The 22,743-nt window shown below is 33.2% G+C and overlaps 5 protein-coding genes across 7 annotated transcripts; 2 read left to right on the forward strand and 3 right to left on the reverse strand.

Annotated features, from left to right (window-relative positions):
* On the forward strand, nucleotides 1,071-2,872 carry LOC104784572 (probable WRKY transcription factor 23). Its single transcript, XM_010509610.2, has 3 exons — nucleotides 1,071-1,742; nucleotides 1,918-2,064; nucleotides 2,245-2,872. Exons 1-3 carry the CDS (start codon nucleotides 1,285-1,287, stop codon nucleotides 2,690-2,692), a joined length of 1,053 nt encoding a protein of 350 aa, XP_010507912.1. The 5' UTR covers nucleotides 1,071-1,284; the 3' UTR covers nucleotides 2,693-2,872.
* LOC104788727 (putative U-box domain-containing protein 58) lies at nucleotides 5,108-5,929 on the forward strand. Its single transcript, XM_010514510.1, has 2 exons — nucleotides 5,108-5,659; nucleotides 5,756-5,929. Exons 1-2 carry the CDS (start codon nucleotides 5,108-5,110, stop codon nucleotides 5,927-5,929), a joined length of 726 nt encoding a protein of 241 aa, XP_010512812.1.
* On the reverse strand, nucleotides 8,280-10,087 carry LOC104784573. Of its 3 annotated transcripts, XR_002037902.1 has the most exons (5): nucleotides 9,973-10,087; nucleotides 9,102-9,407; nucleotides 8,755-9,012; nucleotides 8,541-8,648; nucleotides 8,337-8,424 (listed from the first exon to the last, which is right to left on the reverse strand). XR_002037902.1 is itself a non-coding variant. In XM_010509611.1 (4 exons), exons 2-4 carry the CDS (start codon nucleotides 9,394-9,396, stop codon nucleotides 8,599-8,601), a joined length of 603 nt encoding a protein of 200 aa, XP_010507913.1. In that variant the 5' UTR covers nucleotides 9,397-9,407; nucleotides 9,973-10,087; the 3' UTR covers nucleotides 8,280-8,598. The 3 variants fall into 3 exon arrangements, 2 of the variants coding, with proteins under 2 accessions (XP_010507913.1, XP_010507914.1); XM_010509611.1 differs by having other exon boundaries at nucleotides 8,280-8,648; XM_010509612.1 differs by having other exon boundaries at nucleotides 8,337-8,648; nucleotides 9,102-9,419.
* On the reverse strand, nucleotides 10,933-15,259 carry LOC104784574 (long chain acyl-CoA synthetase 1-like). The gene is made up of 17 exons (XM_010509613.1): nucleotides 15,114-15,259; nucleotides 14,955-15,018; nucleotides 14,719-14,808; nucleotides 14,573-14,629; nucleotides 14,442-14,490; nucleotides 14,251-14,327; nucleotides 14,018-14,152; nucleotides 13,622-13,789; nucleotides 13,262-13,372; nucleotides 13,001-13,155; nucleotides 12,443-12,518; nucleotides 12,247-12,364; nucleotides 11,907-12,152; nucleotides 11,687-11,826; nucleotides 11,391-11,573; nucleotides 11,170-11,289; nucleotides 10,933-11,032 (listed from the first exon to the last, which is right to left on the reverse strand). Exons 1-17 carry the CDS (start codon nucleotides 15,257-15,259, stop codon nucleotides 10,985-10,987), a joined length of 1,983 nt encoding a protein of 660 aa, XP_010507915.1. The 3' UTR covers nucleotides 10,933-10,984.
* On the reverse strand, nucleotides 15,690-21,072 carry LOC104784575 (long chain acyl-CoA synthetase 1-like). Its single transcript, XM_010509614.2, has 18 exons — nucleotides 20,825-21,072; nucleotides 19,357-19,528; nucleotides 19,215-19,278; nucleotides 19,030-19,119; nucleotides 18,883-18,939; nucleotides 18,751-18,799; nucleotides 18,590-18,666; nucleotides 18,350-18,484; nucleotides 17,945-18,112; nucleotides 17,737-17,847; nucleotides 17,483-17,637; nucleotides 17,331-17,406; nucleotides 17,103-17,220; nucleotides 16,770-17,015; nucleotides 16,557-16,696; nucleotides 16,261-16,443; nucleotides 16,035-16,154; nucleotides 15,690-15,926 (listed from the first exon to the last, which is right to left on the reverse strand). Exons 2-18 carry the CDS (start codon nucleotides 19,500-19,502, stop codon nucleotides 15,879-15,881), a joined length of 1,983 nt encoding a protein of 660 aa, XP_010507916.1. The 5' UTR covers nucleotides 19,503-19,528; nucleotides 20,825-21,072; the 3' UTR covers nucleotides 15,690-15,878.

Raw genomic sequence — 22,743 nt, forward strand, 5'->3', positions numbered from 1 at the left:
CCCCCCCTACATATCAATAATTGGTGCTACTAATCTTAACATAATTATAAGAAAGAAAAGAATTGTGTGATAAACCATTACATTGATTTAAACTAAGTGTTATCTTCATCTCCTTCTAAAATACTGTCTGTATATGACTGATGTTACCAAATTATTTCAAAGAACACGCATTCCATATATTAGAACTTTATAACATATATAACCAGAGTTTTAATTTCATTTACACTGAAAAACAAAAAGAAAGAATGTTTTCACCTCAGCTGCAGGCTTTTTATCAGATATTTTTGTTTTGCATAATTCCACATTCCAAAAGACAGAAAAACAAATAAAGGAGATGTGAACACGGTCCATTAAATTCGGCCTTTTCTAAATTTATATGATACTCTATATAGTAATATCTTAATTAATCATCCACCACTTTTAAAATTATTCTTTTTAAATTAAAAAACGCCGATAATTTTTCGATTCATACGTGCTTCTCTTTTTCCGAGATCAAAAGTAGTAGTGTGTGTGAGTGTCAATCACATTTTTCTTTTTTCTCTTTACAAATTTTACTGTTAATCCTTTGTGCCATTAACTATTTCATGTCACCGAAATAAAATAATAATACAAATTTCGATTACAAAATTGTATTTAGATCACGGACAACGGTCTCACCGCCCACACATGTCTCATGTCTTCTTCAGTCTTATCTATTACTATAACACTACTACATACGAAAACAATTCAAAACAATAATATAAGGGACAAGTGTTTTTAAAAAAAAGAAAAGACAAGTTTTTTTTTTTAATTTTGTGTGTTCTGTGTTCACATTAATAAACAAAAAAAGAAGGATTCCCCCATGCACACGACCCAACAACAACAGCCTCAAGAGTTGGCTCTTTTTTTAATTTTAATTTCGTTCTCTCCATTCACACACTAACTCGAATTTAAAAAAAAAAAGAAAAAAAGAACCGGTTTAACTATTGAACCAGTCAAAACCGGACGTATGAAAACGTCTACTGTCTTCTCTCACCTCATTCATTATTTAACACAGTATTGTGACAAAAAATATCAAAAATCCCTTCTTCAGTCTTATAAATTATCTCTTTCATCTCTTTACTCACTTCATTATCTCTCCCTCTTCTCTTTCTATATATCCTTCTTCTTGTTAACCCTAATAAAAGGATCGATCTTTTCTTTATTTTTATTTTTTTTATTTTTGTTTGGTTCGATCTCTGTTTTGCTGCGTTTTCTCTGTTTTCTTAACCGTGTTTGGTTCGATCGAAGAAGAATCGAAGAAGAATGGAGTTTACAGATTTCTCAAAGACGAGTTATTACTACCCGTCGTCGCAAGGGGTTTGGGATTTCGGAGATTTAGCGGCGGCGGAGAGGAACAACAACTCCTTAGGGTTTATGGAGTTATTAGGTTCTCAACCTCATCATCACGATTTCGCTACTACTACTGTTTCCCCTCATTCTCTCCTTATCGAAACGCCACAGACGCAGACGCAAACGCAGCTTTCGACGAAACTGTCTTCTCCTGTTTCAACCATCCTTCAAGCTCCTCCACCGTCTGATAAAGCGGCCTCAAAGGTGGAATCTTTTTGTTCGGATCAGTTCTCTATTAATCCACCGGCGACTCCTAACTCTTCCTCCATTTCTTCTGCTTCGAGCGAGGCCGTTAATGAAGAGAAACCAAAACGAGAGGACAACGAAGTAGAAGAAGAAGAGAAGAGTCATCATCATAATACTAAGAAACAGTGAGATTCATCTTCATTTTTGGTTCTCCCTCTCTTTCTCTTTGAAAGGGATCAATGTTATTATGAGCATAAGCTGTTCGGAGAAAAAGACAAAAAAAAAAAAAATGGTTTCCTAAAGTAAGTTTTTTTTTTTAATGTTCTTTATATGTGTGTGTGTGTGTGTGTGTGTGAACAGGTTGAAAGCAAAGAAGAATAATAATAAGAAGAGAGAGAGAGAGGCAAGAGTCGCATTCATGACAAAGAGTGAGGTTGATCATCTCGAAGATGGCTACCGCTGGCGCAAATATGGTCAAAAAGCTGTCAAAAACAGTCCTTTTCCCAGGTTCCTTTCCTTCTTCTTCATATCAAATACTATGATTTGCTTGGGTACATGCATTGTTAAGCCTTTTACTATCTTTAAGTTACTTTTTAACAATTCCCAAAGAAAAGAAAGTTTAATAGTAACTGTTAACCCAAAGTTTTATGAGGCTAATTTTTGTATAATGGTGTTTTGTTTTTGCAGGGGTTACTACCGATGCACAACGGCTTCATGTAACGTGAAGAAGAGAGTAGAGCGATCATTCAGAGATCCAAGCACTGTAGTTACGACCTACGAAGGTCAGCACACACACATTAGTCCACTCACGTCTCGTCCTATCTCCACTGGAGGTGGTTTCTACGGATCATCTGGAGCTGCTTCCAATCTCGGTAATGGTGGTTGCTTTGGCTTTCCTTTAGAGACTTCCACGTTAATCTCCCCTCAGTTCCAACAGCTTGTCCATTACCACCAACAACAACAGCAACAAGAACTCTTGTCTTGTTTTGGAGGAGTCGGCGAGTACCTTGATACCCACGGTAATGATGAGTTTGGTGATGATGACGATCGTGTGAAAAGGAGTCGAGGTTTGGTTAATAAAGATAATGGACTTCTTCAAGATGTTGTTCCATCTCATATGCTCAAGGAAGAGTAGTAGTATATATTGTAATTCACATCTAGGTTTTCTTAGAATGTATAATTGTCTAAAAGAAACGGATCTTTCCTTCTCGTGAAGGGGATATGTTTTCTTGTGGATCTACTAAAGATTTTTCACCATGGAATCATTACACAAAAACATGTACTAGTTTTCTTTAAAAATTGGTGGAATAGTTAACATGGGTTTGCAAATAGTATGATTAGCAAAAACTCTAAATTTTGTCTTTTTTTGTAAATTACCGATCATAGTCAGTATATAACAATGGTCGTCTTTTAAAAACCTCTGCTATGGGCATTGCATGAGCTCTATGCTCATAGCTAGCTTATATAGTTTATAGTTAGTGGCTAACTTTTTAAAAATCGAAAACTAATTTGATATACGGTTCTAATGCGTTCTAGGGTTTCAGGTTACTCTATCTCTACTCAAAGACAGAGTCAGTTAATGTTCTTTTTGGGATTTCTTTTGCCTCGCTTAAATTTTTTCTTGGAATCTGAAAATTTCATCTAGTTTTTATAAGCAACAAGATTAATTAAGTGAGACAACTTAAGAGGAAATTAATGCGAAATTAGAAGCATAAACCCAACAACTCCTACCTACTATCCTCTATGTTTTGATCCACCTTTCACGATTTCTTATTTATATATTTATTTTTTATTTACCCCTTTTGCTATTCGTGCTGTTTCATGATTACACTGCGGTGAAGAATAAGACGTATGCACTGTGTTATTGTCGTTGGCTATTTTCACTTATTTAAAAAAAAAAAAAAAAAATGAAAGAGATAAATCCTCTCTTTACAAGTTTTATTTTTACTAGGTACGATGTGGTGGAACGTGGAAGACTCGATAGTTTAAACGTGTTTAAATTAGATAGCCATTGTGTTACCTAAAGACGTTTTCAATTATTTTTTTGTAACAAATAATTTGTCTTGTTTTATGCTTTTGCTTTCTCTCATGGCAGGAACATAAACGACGGTCAAGACGTTATTTTTTTTCTTTCATATGCGCTTTTGTATCAACCATGCATCATTTACAAATTACACTATAAGCTACAAAATTTGTTTATTAGCAGCAGACTGTATCCGAAAAGAAAATCATAATGTAAAATGTAAAATTTAACATATTGTAAACTTTAATGCAAGTTCCTTTTTTTTTTTTTGTTTGGGTTACAAATTAACTAAATCATGAATTTGGGTTATATTTTCAATGGTGTGAAACAGAGCGAATATAATTTTTTGTTTTCCTTTTTTCTTTTTGTTACTTTTGCAGCCATGTGTGTGTGAGATAAAATGTTCTACATAACAGAACAAGGAAGCAAAAAACAATCTTATGAGGTAATATCACTTTTTTGTCTTTTTGTCTAGTGAGTGCATAGCAACGCCATTGGCTTTAGTATGTTTGTATTGACCTTTACGGTGAGTGATAATCCCAAACCGAAGAAGGTACATAATCATTGTCCCAAACAAAGCCACGAATGCAACCGAAAGCAAACTTACCAAAACACTCGATGGCTTAAAAGTAAATGACTAAAAGACAAACTTAGGAGTCCCATTGATTCAAAGAAAACAACTAACAATTTTGCTCATCAGTGACACAATGGTTTGTAGAAGTCCCCGAGTTTATTCCATTTTCAATACACAATTGTTGGATCTAAAAGACTTTTAAGCCCGTAAAAATAGCATTGACATTAAAATTTATCAAATAATTTGAGCTTGAAAAAATGAAGATTATTTTAACTTAGAGTTTTGAATCTCCTGTCAACATCTTTATACTTTAGTGAGATTTTTTTAATTTAATTTATTATTATTATTATTATTTTTTTTGTATTTTTTTGAAATAGACGAATGCAAATAGAAAGGATAAGACTCTCTTGAGATGCAATATTAGTTTCCATAATTTAAGATTTGTAAAATTTTAAATTCCATAATCCTATAAGATTTTTAGATCATATAAGATATTTACAAATCAACTAACAAAGATTCTACAATTCCAAGTTTAAATAGGTTTTAAAGATATTATTTTCTCTTTTGTAGAATTAATATATATATAAACATCAACGAGTAATTAATTTATTAATCTACATTCAAGAAGAAAACTTTCATCAGTGTTATTTAACAAATTAATTTCTTCTTGAATCTTTGGATCTCTCTGCATTGTGAAAGACTCTTCTTGAGAGATTCATCAAATTGTCAGAGTTTCGTTAAGATGATAACTCGATTTTTCAAGAGAAGGACTGACTCTAAAACAACTCGCAAAATTAGCAGAATTCAGGTTTGCCTTGCCTTTTTTTTTGTTTGCACTCTTAGTTAGAGATATGCTAATTAATTAAGCCTTCTATTTTTATGAATATAGCATGTTATCGTTTTGGTATGAGTATATCTCTCTAAACCTTAGCTTTGATTTACAGGCTGCAGAGATGGAGATGAGATACAATACCGAAGTGAATCTTAGGAAGGGAACAGAAGAAGCACTAGCTAGAAAAAAGGAAGAAGTAGAGAAACTGAAGCTTCAAGTGGTAAATCTCAAAATCAAACATGAAAATATGTGTATCAAGGCTGATGACTTGGAGAGCAAGTACCAGAGCGAGCTGATTCTCAATAAATCTCTTATTAATAATACAGAAAAACAAGTGTGCGAGACAGTCAAACGTATAACTAACTTTTTGCAAGATAGCAATGCGAGTATAGAGAGGGACAATGCTCTCAAACTAGTCCATGAGATCACAAAAAAGCATGAGGATATGTGTATCAAGGCTAAGGAGTTCGAGAACAAGTACAAGAACAAGCTGATCCTCACGAAAGCTCTTACTAAAGAAAAAGAAGAGCTCGAGAAAGTCAAAGGTCTAATAATTGAATCTTATAAAATAAATGCGAGTGTGATGGAAAAAGAGAGGGACAACGCTCTCAAGCTAGTCGATGAGCTCACAACAACAAAGATAATAGAATCGTTTATTTGCCCTATCTCGCAGGCAAGTCCTCCTTACTAATCTCAATATCGTATACTAGTAACTAATATATATGTATATATGTTTGAACAATGTTTATGTGGTTTAATACATTCGCAGGAGGTTATGAAAGATCCACAATTAACAGCTGATGGATATACATACGAAGCAGAAGCTATTGCGAGCTGGTTTAACACAGGTCACAATACATCACCAATGACAAATCTCAAGCTTTCTCACACCAATCTTGTCCCTAACCGCGCTCTTGGGTCTGCGATTCAGGAGTTGGTTTGAGTCTTCTTGCTTTTCGATCCGGTTTAGTCGTCTATTTTAAAATTTTATTTGATTTATGGACATGACATGATAGTTATACAGGTTTGAAAAATACTATATTACTATTGTGTTAATTACTCGAAAACAAAAATATATACATAAAAAACAAAAAAAGAAGAGATAAACATGCATGAGATGGGCCGAGCTCCGTAATTAAACTGCAACTTAACTTAATAAAAAAAACCTAAACGGGCCTTGACGAATTACTTTAATAGAAGAGCACATTGAACCGAATACCGATTAAATTTATGTCATAACCGAATACCGATTAAATTGAACCGATGTATTGACTGGTTAAATTTTTAAGCCATATGAACCACAAAGAACCTTTGACGAATTACTCTAATTTATTTGTTATCTTTGACTCTAATCTTAGGTTTAAAGTCTTTTCTTTTCCGTATTACAAAAGCGATTTGGTATTTCTCGGAATATGAGAGATGATTCCGTTACGACGAAGATTTTATTATTAAACTCTTCGGTTAATTTGTACTAGTTGTTTTGATTTAATATTTTGAGACTTCGATTTTTTTTTCTTTTTCTTAAATCTTCAGTCGATTAGTCCTTTTGAATCGACAAGTTCATTTTTATTTTTAAATAACACATAGTATTACCGGATGAGATTTTCGACTGAAATTGTTCCACATGCACAAGCAATGTTTGATTTATATGCCTTTGTATTTTTTTGGCCAAAAGTACTAGTGGACATAATTGTTGTAACATAAAAAGTTCATGTGAATAACATTGTTGTGAATAAATGTATTTAATTACATAATCATTAGGAATTTTAATGTTTTATGAATAAAATTTATGATTTGTAGTGTAGTATTATTTTTAGATTTCATGTACACACTTTATTTGCATATATACTTGTAATATAATCGTGGTACACAAATAATGCAATTAGAGAACACAGCAATAAATCTATACTAATAAAATTATTACGACTAATCTAAAATAATAAAAAGTTAACGGTATAGAGCAGTTTTTATGTCTAACACTAGGGTTAAAATTAAAATTATATCACAAACCAAAGTTTGGCCTTGGGTTTACTATGATCTCACCACCAGAGTTTGAATCATCAAATTCTATAGTTGGACCTCCTACTTTACCACCAGAGAGAGATTGACAAATAAGAAAAGGGTTCAAAAGTTAGACAAAAAATTTATTAAGCTAAATTTAGGTCTCATCGTATTTATAAACATATAAAAAACTTAAAACTCATTTAATCTATATTAACATTTTTGAAGTACATTTTGTGTTATGCCCTTTTAGTTTTGTTTATTTAAGTAGTTATTTATAACATTAACCCTTAAAAAATTTCCAAAACTAACATTACTACAGATTTTGTTTCCTAAATATTTTATATTTTATTCCAACCAAATAAATAACAGCAATCTTAATGGAAAAAGAAACTATCATATATTTACTCACATATTCAGTTGTGTTTTGAAGATATTCTATATCTGAATCCTTCGCAAACAAAGAAAATAACAATTTGGTTCCCATTTTGTTTTCCAAAACCTGTGAGCTTTGATTCTTAACGTAAGAAAAACTTCGATTGACATTTATTTAAATATTATAATTAATATATATAAACTTAACAAAAATTTTAATTATTATGAATATGTAAAAATAAAAAAGTTTAAAATACTATATAATGTGGTTATATAGTAGATGAGTTATAAAAAGGACATGTTGGAATTAATAAAATATTATTAAATTTGTATTAACACGGGTTAAATCCTCATTTAATTATTTATCAACACTACTAATATTAGAATATTTGACATAAAATCAAATTAATTTAACTAAAATTGTGTAAAATAATTAAATCATTAGAAAAATATGACCTAATCACAACATATAAATTACTTATTATGTATTTAGATCTCTTATTTTTTGTTATAATAACTAAAAATCAAAATAGAATCTCAAACACTAAACAAAACAAACTAAATATAACAAACAAATGGTCATGAAATGTATTACGGGTTAAAAAAATAATATAAACATTTATCCGTACAACAATCGGAAAATTTAGTTATTTCTCTATTTACAAAACTTCTAATATTTAACAAATAGATACAACATAAATATAAATTATAATAAATAATTATATGTCCGCGGTGTACCGCGGGTTAAAATCTATTCTCTTTCAAAAATTAAAACAATTGTAAACTTTTTTTTTGGAAATTTCTCAAAAATGGAAATATATTTTCAGTTCGGTTACCTTGATGAGCGAAGTAAGACCAGCCTATGGTTGGACCTATTATCACCACACAAAACAAAAATAAGAAAAGGAAAGACAAGCTAGTAATGAACTAGGGGTTTAATCAAGAATCAGATTACATACCAGAGGCGTTAGTGGTTTGGTGAAGAACATAAGACGAGCTCGAATAAGTAAGAGTGAGGTCAATACATATGGTCAGGCTGGGCCGGACTAGCCCAATTGACACCTTTAGATAGAAGGGGTTCTAAAGAAGCTTATAAATCCAATACAAAAACAGTCTAACCACCTAAGAAACATAGCCTAACAGTATTTGGCTTAAGGTAAACGCATGGTGTCACATACTCTAGTAATCACTCTCCAGCTTCACCTTCCATTTCCAGAGTACAACCGGCCGCTTGAATCAATCACTATCAGTTTCCTCATTTTCCTCATTTTCCTCATCCTCCCCATCTGTTAAGTTTCCAAAATTGCATAATCTTGTGAGTTATACAACAAAAGAGACAACAAAACATGACATCTGAATGAGCAAACTACAATTGGATAAACGAGTACCGACCTGATAATGGTTCGCCAAATTTGTTGCAACGCATCACATAGACTGCTTCTCCCATCTGATCCAAGCTTGAATACTGGTGAAGTTCCCAAATGTTGTCTTCCTTGGGGACAGGCTTAAGAACACGAAGCCTCACTTGACCAACAACCTTGCTACGTTCTTCTACCCAGTTGAAATCCAAAGTTGCAGGAAGCTGAGACGATCCCATGAACAGCCACTGGCGAAAGGTTTCCCATGCAGAAAACTCAACATCGAACTTACCTGCAATGAGAGTCAAACAGTACTTATCTATATACATAACCATAACATGAGTATACAATATGGAAACTCAAAAGTGATAGAAACTATACTTGATAGCCAAGGAGGGATCTGTAACACATCTTTAGAGAGTTGAGGAACTCCAGGCTCCTTTGCAGCCTTGATCAAGTTGAAAATCTTGCCAGCAATGAGAGCAAATTCAGTAGTTGAAGAATAGACATACGACAACAAGAATGGGAGGGTGGACTGCGAATCTGAAGCAGCCATCTTTTGGCAGGACTCGTGACAATACTCGAATGGTCTAAAAGGGACTCGTCTACAGTTCCACCTTACACATTGATCTTCGTGTCTGCCAGTGAGCATGACGGGATGATCACTACGATCCATGACTTTCCTACCTGAAAACAACGCTAATAGCGAAGATTGATATAAGTAATGATTAGGCAAAGAAGAAATCAATGTCAATGATAATGGCTACGCTGGTTCAACAAGAGCAAGCAATCAGAGTGAAATTTCAAAAGAGAACACGTAATAACGGAACACCAAAGCAGCAGCATCTACAGAACATTGATATCTCTAAGCTATAAGAAACAGATCTTCAATACTATCATCTCGACGAGATGATGAATCCAAAACCTAAGATGAATCATAACATCCACAGAACATTGTTGAAAAATTACGATACCTAAAGAATCGGAGATATAACAACTAGGAAGAAGAACTGAGCAAATAACCTAATTTAAGCAGAAGCATCATATCATCCACAGAACATTGTTGAAAAATTACGATACCTAAAGATAATACTTTGAGAGAACCATCACATTATCAGAAGAAACAGATCCTAATTTATCATCATCAATCATCATTCGATTCTAAAACCTAAGATGAACCAGAAGAATCGGAGAAATTACAACTAGAATCGGAGAAGAGATCATAAGAATCATGCAACCTAGAAACCCTAACCGTTTTAGCAGCGGAGAAATCTTCAGCAGAGTCGAGATCAGTTCCTCCTCCTCTTTCGCTCTCACACTCTTTCTTCTTACTCTGCTCTCTCTATTTTTTTTTTTTGTTTCTTTCCTTTTTGTCGAGACTAGAGAGGGGAAGGTTCCAGAAAGCAGAAACCTTAATATCTCCATCACTTGTTTTGATGGGCCTTCATTTTAAAAGCCCATATCATTTTGATACACCTTAAGGTCTAAAAAGGCAAATGAAGGCCCAAAAGGTCTAAGGCCTTCGTTTCAATATTTTTATTATGCTACAATATCGGTTCCTTAATACTCTAGTTTAGTAAATTTATCATAGACAAATATAATAGTATGTAGAAGACTTAATAAGATCAGTTACATATATATAAAAAGAACTAATAACTAATTATGATATAAATGGTCATATAATATTACAGATTGCACAAGCTTCACTTGTATCAATATTCAATTATCGTTATACACAATTATTTTATCCTACTATATTAATTGGGAAGTACAAATATGAAACTAACCTTAAAATATGTAAAAAATTACATTCAATTGCCATTAGAAAAACTTAATTAAGATTGATTAATTAATTAAATATATATAATTAAATAAAAACGAAAATTGGGGACACATAAAATAAAATACATTGTAGGAAAGCTAAAAAAAAATCTATTAGAATCAGAACTAATTTGTACTTAAAAAATAAACAGCTAATATTCTAAAAATCTAATCGAATAAAATCTATATAACCACAAATTTTATCAAAAAACATTTCCAACATGGGTTAAAATTTTCAACAAACATTTTTAAAATATAAAAATTTTAATATATAAAAATTTTAATATAAGTAAACTGAATTTTTAATCACGAATCATTATAAATAACATAATAACAAAATAAATTATTACAAATTTTCACAAAAACAATTTAGCCCGCGATTTTCCGCGGGTTAGTACCTAGTTATAAAACAAATATAATTGCACACAAATAACAACACTTTTTCAGCTTCTTTTTGGCTCCAGTTTTCTGTACATTTCGTCGACTGATACCTGTATATTAGTATATTTAATGGAACGTTAACGGATTGAATAATTGCAAAAATTCAGCATTACTAATCTATACAAATTAAAATATATATATATATATATATATATATATATATATATATAATTTAGATAATTGAAACCTGATAATACTTGAGAAGATTGTTTCTCTTGTTCTTTAGCGTCGCAGTCACCAAGTCTCTTTCTATATCAAAAGGCTTTGTATCAACCGTCACCGCCTTTATGTACTCAAACCTGCTTAGCTATTTTTTTTTCACGTTGAAAGAATAAATTTATTATTTACTTGTTGTCATTCTTTAGTAGAAAATTTATAGAAGAATTTTTGAAAAACAATCATACAAACCTTGTTCTTCTCTGCCGTGGACTTCAGTTCTGAAATTATATGTTCTTGTATCTCCGAGAGAGAACAGAGTTCTTCGAATGGTTTAGTCAAACCGAGAACTTTTGCCCACCGGTTTAGGGTTTCTGGATTGGGAATAATCACAGCGACAAGCATAGATTTGAAGCTGTCTCCGTAAACCCATATCTGAGAAGAAAAATATGACAAAAATGATAATAATCAGACGGGTTTAAAGAGAACTGAAGTGAAAACTATAGAGAGCGATTGCTTTGTGGACAAGAAAGAGTTGAAACCCTTACATCTTGGACTATGGGGTTTTGTCCGTAGATGCTTTCCAAATGCTCGAGAGCAACATATTCTCCTTGAGAGAGTTTGATCAGATTCTTCTTACGATCAATGACCTTTAGTACTCCGTTTGGAAGAATCTCACCTATATCTCCTGTTGAAAACACCAAAAGCAATTCAAATTAAAACCAAAATCAAAACAATCGAAATCTCAACTTTGTTTGAATCAATCACCTGTATGGAACCATCCGTCTTTCATGACTTCTTCAGTGAGTTCAGGGTTCTTGTAATACCCAGAGAACAGACATTTTCCTCTTATACAGATCTCCCCTGAAGGATTTTCCCCTAGGGGGTCATAGCCCATCTCCGGCACCTCCTCAAGCCGTATCTCATTGTAAACTGCTGGAATTCCGACCGTCCCAAGCATACTCATGTCGTCAGGGTAACACAAAGAAGTTCCTCCAAGTGTCTCCGTTAGACCTAAAGCAAACAAAGCACGCAACATTGACTTTCCTTAAGAGTCAAGAAACAGAGTGTAAAACCCTAGAATGGGAAATTATATATACATATTTACCATAGCCTTGGAGGACGAAACAACAAGAAGTAACTCTCAAGAACTCTTCGATCTCAGGACTCAATGGTGCTCCTCCAGATACTAGCAACCGAATTCGACCTCCTAATTGGTTTTTAATCTTTAATCCAAGTAAGACAAAAGAAAAATTGTGAGCAAAGAATCCCATAAATGAAGCCTTACTTCAACTGTTTTAAACCTTTTTGAAAGCTATGAAGTCAGCCACGCGTGAAGCTTTACTGTGAGAATATCCACGATTCATCCACGCAAGTTTGCTGCATCATTAGTATAAATTTATTTGCGAGGGCATTGAAGTGAAAAAAAAAAACAGAGAGGAGACATTATATAGAGAACACACAAAACAGAGAGAAAACATAAAATAATGGAATTTGTTTGCTAGACGTAAGTCACGTAACGCTAGCTCTTATAAAATTCACTTTGCGGCATTATAAGTTTTATACTTAAAAATTAGAGAAGTAGTACATTTTTGTATAGAATTGTTTTATCTTTATTCATGAACATATATCAAAATCTAAAATTATACTCATTTACCGGAGTCCGTATACTCAGTTATAGTAGGCGTATATCGGTATATGTATGCATGCAAAAACTTATATATAAAATAAATATACGTCCATATCCATTAAATTTTAATTGGTTTTACCCCCAAAGGAATTAGTTTTAATGAAGTTCTTTACACAAAATCTATTTTTCACGTGTAAAATTTTTTAATCTACCAAATAACGGTAAAGCTTACTATTTATAGAGAGCATAGAAGATGAGTCTCCTTCTTGGGTTAAGCTCCTGAAGAGCCTTTTGAATACCCTCATGGATCCTCTCAAAGACTCTCGGAACTCCGGCTAGAAAAGTCGGTTTCAATTCTTGAATATCATCGTGTAATGCATTCAAATCCTAACACGGACAAAAAAACAACATCAATATAATCAAATTTTAGTTCATTATACCCATTTTATTTCCATAATTTGAGGATGGTTGTGAATCTTAAGAAATTTTATACTCCATGGTAATAGCCAACGGAAGCGCCTTTACGGAAGAAGTATTCCTCATTTGCACGGTCAAGAATATGAGCCAACGGCAAGAACGAGAGATAAACATCGTCATGAGTCATCTTATCATATACAAGTGAAAACAAGTGGAAAAAAAAAAGAATTAGTCGAAAGGAAATACATGATTAATCGGCATCGTTTAGTGACAATAAGTGAATATATGTATTGGCTAATGTATCGTTAGAGTGATTATAAGAAATTTTGTATGTTCATTGAAATGGTTATTATGTACTATAAATCTCTTTTGTTTATTTATTTATTTATATCTTTTATCGTAGTTTATAGTGTTTCTTAAATTGATTGAGAGTCACCTTGTCTTCGAACTGGTCCAAGCAGATATCCATCCCAATAACGCAAGTAGCGGCCGCTTCGTGGGTCAAAACCACACCTTTAGGTTCACCGCTTGTTCCGCTAGTGTACATTATGGTGCACACGTTAGACGGTTTAGGCGGGTTGATCTCTTCCGGCTTCTCTTGTCCCTGGTCAAAAAGTCAACGGTGAATTAGTCAAAAAATATAGTTTAACACTATTAACGTGGGTACCAAATTATGTGTATTAATCCTATGCGTCTAACGTAATGTATAATATTATCGTCACGTTGGTTTAACATGTGCGTATCATTTAACACCTCAAAGAATAGTCCGATTTTATACCATAGAACTGTATTAACGTAAAAAAAAAACAAAAATTACATAGAAGAGACGAACCAAATGGAGAAAATCAAGCCACGAGTATGCTTTGACTTCAATTTCTGAAGCCTTAACGCTCTGCTCTTCGCTCACATTAGTGAAAGAAACGATCGCTTTTAGGCGTTTTGCACTTTTGCAATCTGGCTCAATAAGCTAAAATTTTAAGAGCAGAACAAAAAAAAAAAATGACATTACTGGACATCTTTCAAATGTATAGATTAGTTGATGAAATTAATCTCAAAGATCTTAACTCCTTCAATTTTTGTGTTCTGGACAAACACAAAATCGATCTCCGCATGATTGACGATATAATCGACAGCTCCTGGACCTAAAAAGAACATCGGAAGGGAAAAAAATCTTTGAGTTACGTTCTAGAGTGTTAATTTGATTAATTTGAGTTACCAATGTATGCATGGTCACAAGAAAATAAAATGTAACTTACCCAGGGTATCATATAGAGGTACGCAGATTAGAGTGTGAGCCGCACAAGCCTACAAATTAAAAAAGATGTCTAGATAAGTAATTTGAATATAGAATCCTAAATCAGAAAAATTAATTAAAAGTAAGATGGACCTCCATTGCTATGATCCATTGAGGACAATTAGCTCCATAAATCCCCACTCGACAACCCTACGTATTTAGTACATAGACCATTATAGTTCCGTATAAAATATAAATTAAAAATAATAAGATATTTTGAGAAAATGTATATGCATTACAAGTTCAGCTCCGGCGGCTCGTAGCGCAGAGCCGATGTGAAGAACTTCTTCGTATACTTCCTTGTACGTTTTCCACATATACGGTCCAACCTACACCGATCCGTACAAGTACACGTATAAAACAACATATATCCAGTCGAAAACATGTTTTTGAGAAGAAAACAAATTCTGCAAAATTGTTTTTTTTTTCCTTTTTATTAAACGCTATATGATTTTTGTTTTTGTTTTTTAGTCACCTTCTCATCGACAATTTGACGCCATCCAAGCATGTTGTTACCAGGGAATTTCTCCACTGATTTACTAACAAAACCCAAAAGAAATCATTAACAATAATTATACAGAAATTAAGGGATACCATGCATAGGCTAGGATAGGATATAGTAAATTAATTAAACCTGAAAATGTCCCAAGTGGTCGTGATATCAGAATCACGAGGAGGAAAACCTTTCTCTGACAATATATTCCGGTACACCGGACCTACCGATGGCTTTCCATCTTCCCCTTTAACTCCTTCTTCCACCTTTGCCACAAAAGACTTCATTTTTTGCCTCTCTTTTATTTTATTTTTCTTTGAAGAGGATGCGATGACTGAAGATATATATTTAACATTCCGTAAAACTCTTAAGATTAGTGGACACTACGTAATCGTATAATAAGATTATACTAAACGGAATCGTTGAAACGAAGATATACATGTTGTAGTTTCTTTAGTTAATCAGTGACAGCTCTCTGCAGGTAGCTAGATGGAGTAATCCGAGATGAAAACTTGGGTTCGAATAGCGAATGGTAGAACATTAAATATTTTGAAAAAAGAGCGATTTTATAGAGTTATTATATACACGCTATGGGAATGAGTACTACTTGAACCAACCAAAATTTTCATATAACTTTAGTGAAGTTCTTCTAAAGCTTATATAATCCGAATCCGTAGAACATGTAGTTACGTGAATCGTCGTAGAGGTGAGATGTGATTTAAGCAACTAGAGAGACTTAATGAGAGAGGTAGATTTAAAATAAAAAAATTTACAATAATAATGATGAAAATGGTCAAACATGATCACACAACATTACAGAAAGCTAGCACAAAAGGCTTCTCTATCAATTATTGACACACATAACACAACATAGTTACCAATGGCACACACATCATCTCAACACTTTCAGATTTTCTTTGACGCCAATTTGCGGTACATTTCGTCAATTTGTACCTGCGTATAATGGAACGTTAGCAGCTGCAAATATATAAATTCAACATTAACCAATCTATTGACGAACTTGTAATAACAAGAAAACAATTAATAAAAGATAATTGAAACCTGATAATATTTGAGAAGATTGTTCCTCCGATTCTTGAGCGTCGCAGTCACTAAGTCTCTCTCTACGTCGAAAGGTTTTGTCTCCACCGCCACAGCTTTGATGTACTCAAACTTTCTTAACTATATATTTTGTTTTTTCACATCCACGAAAATACTTATTGAGTTAATTTTATAATATAATTGAAGAATGTTGATTCAGAACAAAATCAAACTAATTCAAACATACCTTGTTCTTTTCTGCTGTTGACTTGAGTTCTGAAATTATGTGTTCTTTTAGCTCCGGGAGAGAGCAGAGTTCTTCGAATGGTTTAGTAAGACCGAGATCTTTAGCCCACCGGTTCACTGTTTCTGGGTTAGGAACAATCACCGCGACAAGCATAGATTTGAAGCTGTCTCCATAAACCCATATCTGAGAAAACAAACATAAAAGGGGATAATCAGACAACAAGTTGAGGAGAAACCCTAAAAAGGATTTATTTGCTTGTTTGACAAGACATCATGATCCAGAGTTGAAAAGCTTACATCTTGGACAACAGTGTTTTGCCCGTAGATGTTTTCCAAATTCTCGAGAGCAACATACTCTCCTTGAGAGAGTTTGATCAGATTCTTTTTACGGTCGATGATCTTGAGTACTCCGTTTGGAAAAATCTGACCTATGTCTCCTGTAAAAACATCCAAAACAATTAAGAAACCAGAATACAAAAATCTTTGTTTCGGGTAAAATTCAGTAATTACCGGTGTGGAACCATCCATCTTTCATGACTTCATCAGTGAGTTCAGGGTTCTTGTAATACCCAGAGAACAGACATTGTCCTCTTATACAGATCTCCCCTGAAGGGTTTTCCCCGAGTGGGTCATAGCCCATTTCAGCCACCTCCTCAAGCCGTATCTCGTTGTAAACAGCTGGAATACCGACTGTCCCTAGCATACACATCTCATCCGGGAAACCCAAAGCCGTACCTCCAAGCGTCTCCGTTAGGCCTAGTGCAAACAATCACAGCAACATTGACTTTCCTTGGCAAACAAGGAACAGGGAGAATAAACCCTAGAATGTTTAAAATATTATACCGTAGCCTTGGACGACAAAGCAACAACAGGTAACTCTCAAGAACTCTTCAATTTCAGGGCTTAAAGGTGCTCCTCCAGATACTAGCAACCGGATGCGACCTCCCAATTTGTCTCTAATCTTTAACCGGAAAACAAAATCGCGAAAAGTAGGTTAATGACCATAAACAAATACAAAAGCTCCCAAAATAGAAAGAAAAAAAAACCATTATATCAACTGTTACTACTAACCTTTCTGAAAGCAATGAAATCAGCCATGGGTGAAGCTTTACTATGAGAGTATCCACGATTCATCCACGCAAGCTTGCTACATAATCATTTTGTTTTGCAAGGTTAAGCTATTAGAAGCAAACAGAGCGATAACGATGAAAAGTTATGCTTACTGTTTGTAGAGAGCATTGAAGATGAGTCTCCTTCTTGGGTTAAGTTCTTGAAGAGCCTTTTGAATCCCCTCATGGATTCTCTCAAACACTCTTGGAACTCCAGCTAGATAAGTCGGTTTCAATTCCTGAATGTCGTCACGTAACGCATTCAAATCCTACACACACAAAAAAAACAAAATATATCACAATTCTCTTTTAGTTATCCATTTGCTTTCCATAATTAGATGATTATAAAGAATCCTAAGAGAACGTACTCCATGGTAATAGCCAATGGAAGCGCCTTTGCTAAAGAAGAATTCCTCATTCATACGGTCAAGAATATGAGCCAACGGCAAGAAGGAGAGATACACATCGTCATGTGTCATCTACTCCGCCCAAAGTAAACAGAGGATTAAGCATAATGTTAATTCAATTACTAAGATATTCTTTTCTGTTACTAATAATTATGGCGCCATGGGTTACCTTATCATCGAATTGGTCCATGTAGAGATCCATCCCAACAACGAAAGTGGCAACCGCTTGGTGAGTCAAAACTACACCTTTAGGGTCACCGCTCGTGCCACTCGTGTACATTATGGTGCATATGTTAAAGGGCTTAGGCGGGTTAGTTTCTTCCGGTTTCTCACGTCCCTGGTCAAACATTCAAAGGTCAAATAGTCAACCAAATAAATATCTTCATCATAAGATCAATGTTGCTCTGTGTTTGGATGGACACCTAATTCATTTAGTTCGACATATACATTAATACATAATGTCGTCAAGTTGGTTGCCTGTTCACTAAAATACCTCAAAGAATGGTCCGAAGATATTAAATAAACTGTAAAAGCAAAAACTATTATCCGGTAAATAAAAAGTGAGACGACGAACCAAATGGAGAAAATCGAGCCAAGAGTATGTTTTGACTCCAATTTCGGAAGCCTTGTGGCTAAGCTCGTCGCTCACATTAGTGAAGGAAACTATAGCTTTTAGCCGTTTAGCACATTTGCAATCTGGCTCCAAAAGCTATATATCAACAGCATATTATGAACATTATAATGAATATTTGGCAAATGTATAACTCTTATCAGTAAATTTTTTTTTATAACAGTTAAGTATAAAAATACTTACTCCTTTTATTTTGGTGTCTTGGACAAACACAAAGTCGATTTCCGCATGCTCTACAATGTAATCGACTGCTCCTGAACCTAAAAACATCGGATATAAACAATATTGAGTTACGTTCTTGAGTTTTGAGTCAAGGAGATATATATATATATCATATAACTTACCCAATGTATCATATAGAGGTACACAGATTAGAGTGTGAGCTGCACAAGCCTAGATATGTTCACACAAATATATATAACGTGTGTTAGCAAAATAAATCAGAAAAGTATTTCATAAAAAAAAATGAGATGGACCTCCATTGCGATGATCCACTGAGGACAATTAATTCCGTAGATCCCTACTCGACACCCCTACACATATAACATTTTATTACGATATAAATTTAACAAATCTCCAAAAAAAATACTATATGAGTTGATGTTGAGGAAAACAATACTTACAGGTTCAGCGCCGACGGCTCGTAGTGCAGAGCCGATCTGGAGAACTTCTTCGTATACTTCCTTGTACGTTTTCCACGTATACGGTCCAACCTAAACCGATCCTTACGTGTTATATAATCCATAAATTATTAATTTCTCTCTTTTTTCCTAAGTAACAGCAATAAGAAAACTTCAAAAGAATTCACCTTCTCATCAACAAATCGACGCCATCCAAGCATATTGTTCTCCGGGAATTTCTCCACTGATTTACTTAAAATTTCCCAAAAGAGAGCTTAATTATTAACAATAATTACAAGAAAATTATATTATAAATATATTTATATATACCTGAAAATGTCCCAAGCAGTGGTGATCTCAGTATCCAGAGGAGGAAAACCTTTTTCCGACAGAAGATTCCGGTACACCGGTCCTACCGACGGCTTTCCGTCTATCCCTTTAACTCCCTCTTCCACCTTAGCCGCAAAAGACCTCATTCTCTATTTCTCTATTGTTTTTATCTCTGACGTGAAAAGTTATTTTTTTAACCATAAAGAACAAATTAAAAAAGCTAAGGAGAGAAGAACCATGAGATAAAAATATTTCAACCAACTTAGTTTATTTTTTTTAATGAAGTACCAACTTATTTAATATATGAATATACCACACTGCCGAATAGATGAATGTTCTACAAAATTTTAAAAAAAAATTGTGAAAATGAATAAGAGAAATTATCATATTTTTGTTCATTAAGAGAGCAGAATTTATCATATTTTTGCAATTTCACAAAATTTTGGGTGACGTGAAAAATATACTGCAGTGTTAAACGAAAAAGTCAAAAAGAACAGATATTAAAGTTTCATGAATTATTAGTCAGCTTACGTACTCCGTACTTTATTATAATACACAGAAATTAAATGAGAACTTTATATTATAGTTTCACAATTTCAGTCGCATTAATTGTTTACCAAACCGGTCCACCTAACCATACCGATCGCAAACCACAAGTTTCTGCATTTATGATGAGCAACAGCCTTAAGATACCATACCGACTACTCAGTACACAGCATTTGGTTTTGACACTGACTTGGTTACCATATTTGAGTGAATTGAATTATATGAAGGGTTACATAAATATATTTATTTTCCGAGAATTCAACGAAGTACACGTCGAGCGTCCATTATTTTCACCCCTAATTAATTCCTAATTAACTTATGTTTAATAATACTGTAAACTAAATCACTAGTTTTAGAGTCACGCCCTAAACGTGAGAGAGCAGTATAAGCCTGGCTTCACTCTCTTTATCCTTATTTTTTTCATCATCTTCTCCATTATACATAATAGTGGAGCAGGAGGTATGAAAAACCTATCTGAAGAAACAATAAATATGAAAGTGATGTAACTAACTGTGTTGTAGTTGTAACGCTCTCTAACCAATGTAAACATATATCGATAGAGGAATAATATTTCATATATAGTTCAACACTTCAACTCTTCCATTTTCATTTCGCAACATGAAATTATGGATTTTACTCTCTCCTTTCAAAATAAACACAATCTTCTTTAAACTATAATAAAGTAAATCATTTTCTTTTGTTACTATAAATAAATAACATTCTGGTTCATAGATCAAAGACCTCGGGATGCAACAAAAACATCACAGTATTATCCTGATTTCAAATCCTTAAAAGGAAACAAAATGAAGATATAACATAAAACATCACAGTATTATCCTGATTTCAAATCCTTAAAAGGAAACAAAATGAAGATATAACATAATCATGACTACATAAACAAAACTAAGATTAAGCAACCAACCTTATTTTAGTTGAGTTTACAGATGATCTTCAGATCACTGGTTTTTTCCCCAGTGTTTGGAAGCTTTGTTTTATAAAAGTTTTTCTTAGTTTATGAATCTTTTAGAAATGATCAGAGAGAAAGAGAAAGAAGATAAGTTTGGGGGAGCTGAGAAATGGTTTGTTGGTTTATATAATAATATATGAGTTGGTTGATACAGGCCAGCCCTGTGTTTTTTCATTTTTATACTTTTATTCTTGTTTTTAGTCTTCAATCTCAATGTGTAAATAATAAAGAAGAGAAGAAAAAAAAAAAGGTGAAACAAATAAATATTTCAATAATTATTTCTTGTTTCATATGGGCTATATATAGTGTCTCTATTAATAATCTTCAACTACTATTTTTCCATTAATTGATATAACGTCCACGATACGAAAAAAACACTCTAATGATTTCATAAAGCTTATCGTCATATCTCGAAATAAATCAATTTAGAAGCCTAAACGAAGTAGTCAAGTCACAAGTAGATTAACTGGTTTCCTATACTTTGAGAATCAATTTGCAAAATCATTTATTATAATTTGTTGCGACAGCAAAAAATTATTTTTTCCAGTTTGCAACTTGTTGTATCCTACTATGAGAATCAATTTGCAAAATCAATGTATTCAGTGAGTAAATGGATTTTGATAGATTTGTGACGAAAGCTATCTTTGACATTTACCCGTAACTAAACGTTTTTGTGGTCCATATCGTAAAGTTGGGTTGTTGTATATACATATATACTATTGTACAAGTTACCGACACATGACTACTGGGTGAGTACTAAGTAGCAATCCACTCGATTCTGTTTCTATTTCACGATGTAAACAAAACAAAAAGAAAAGAGTAAATATTCACACAAGTTTTCATCGTCACTACTTATAAGAACCAACGCAACATTTAGGATATCGAATTATACATATGATTAACTGTGTGGAGTGTGGACTTAATAATACGTGAAAACAGATCATGATCTCGATTAACACTGTCGAACCAGTTACTGAGTCGGTCTAAGCACCTTGAAAAAGAAAAACAATAGTCTTTTATTTTTATTTTCGCATTAACATATATAATTTTCATATATCTCCCGTTTTCTCTATTTGTAGAATTTTAAAATTGTGACAATTAAAAAATGTTGAGAGATTATTTTATTATGTCGTAGTTGTTTTATATATTACTATTTTCAAAGTAATGTCGAGAAATTCTCTACTACGTAACATGCAATATTTTCCGCTTTATATTAACTGATCCACATTTCTCAGTTCCGGGGTATTGGTCATCCGACCGTACTGTATATTTATTAACTGATCCACATTTCTCAGTTCCGGGGTCTACATCTTTAATACTAAACATACTATTTAAATAAGATACTGAAAAATATCAGCAACCTTTTATGATCCGCTTTTATTGTACTTGTACATGTCAATAGTAATAACACAAAAACCAATCCAACGGATCAACAACTCCGTAGCGGACCCAGGATGAATTTTATACCAGGTCAAACACAAGTAAGAATTTTTTTTGATGAGAGTATATGTGTTTTTTTCTCAGTAACCATTAGGAAAATTTTAAAATTTAGCCAGGTCATGTGACCTGCTTTACTTGAACGTAGGTCCGCCCAGTGCCGTGTGATTTCTGATATATAAAAGTGATTAAAAATATACTTATATATCTTACTCACGTACTATATAATAAAGTAATCTCTTTGAAACGTTATTGATAATCTTGTTCAAGAATCTGATAAAAACTAAATTAGCAACCCCTTAAATAGAAAAGCACAAGAGAATGGCCTTATTATATACTACTTATTCCAAGTAACCGGTCAAGTACAAATGATTAGTTTTCAACTTTTTTTATTTATTTTATAAATCACGTACGGATTCATTTTCAACTTTAGATAT

Source organism: Camelina sativa, chromosome 5 (genome assembly GCF_000633955.1).
Source record: "Camelina sativa cultivar DH55 chromosome 5, Cs, whole genome shotgun sequence".
NCBI classification, from domain to species: Eukaryota; Viridiplantae; Streptophyta; class Magnoliopsida; order Brassicales; family Brassicaceae; genus Camelina; species Camelina sativa.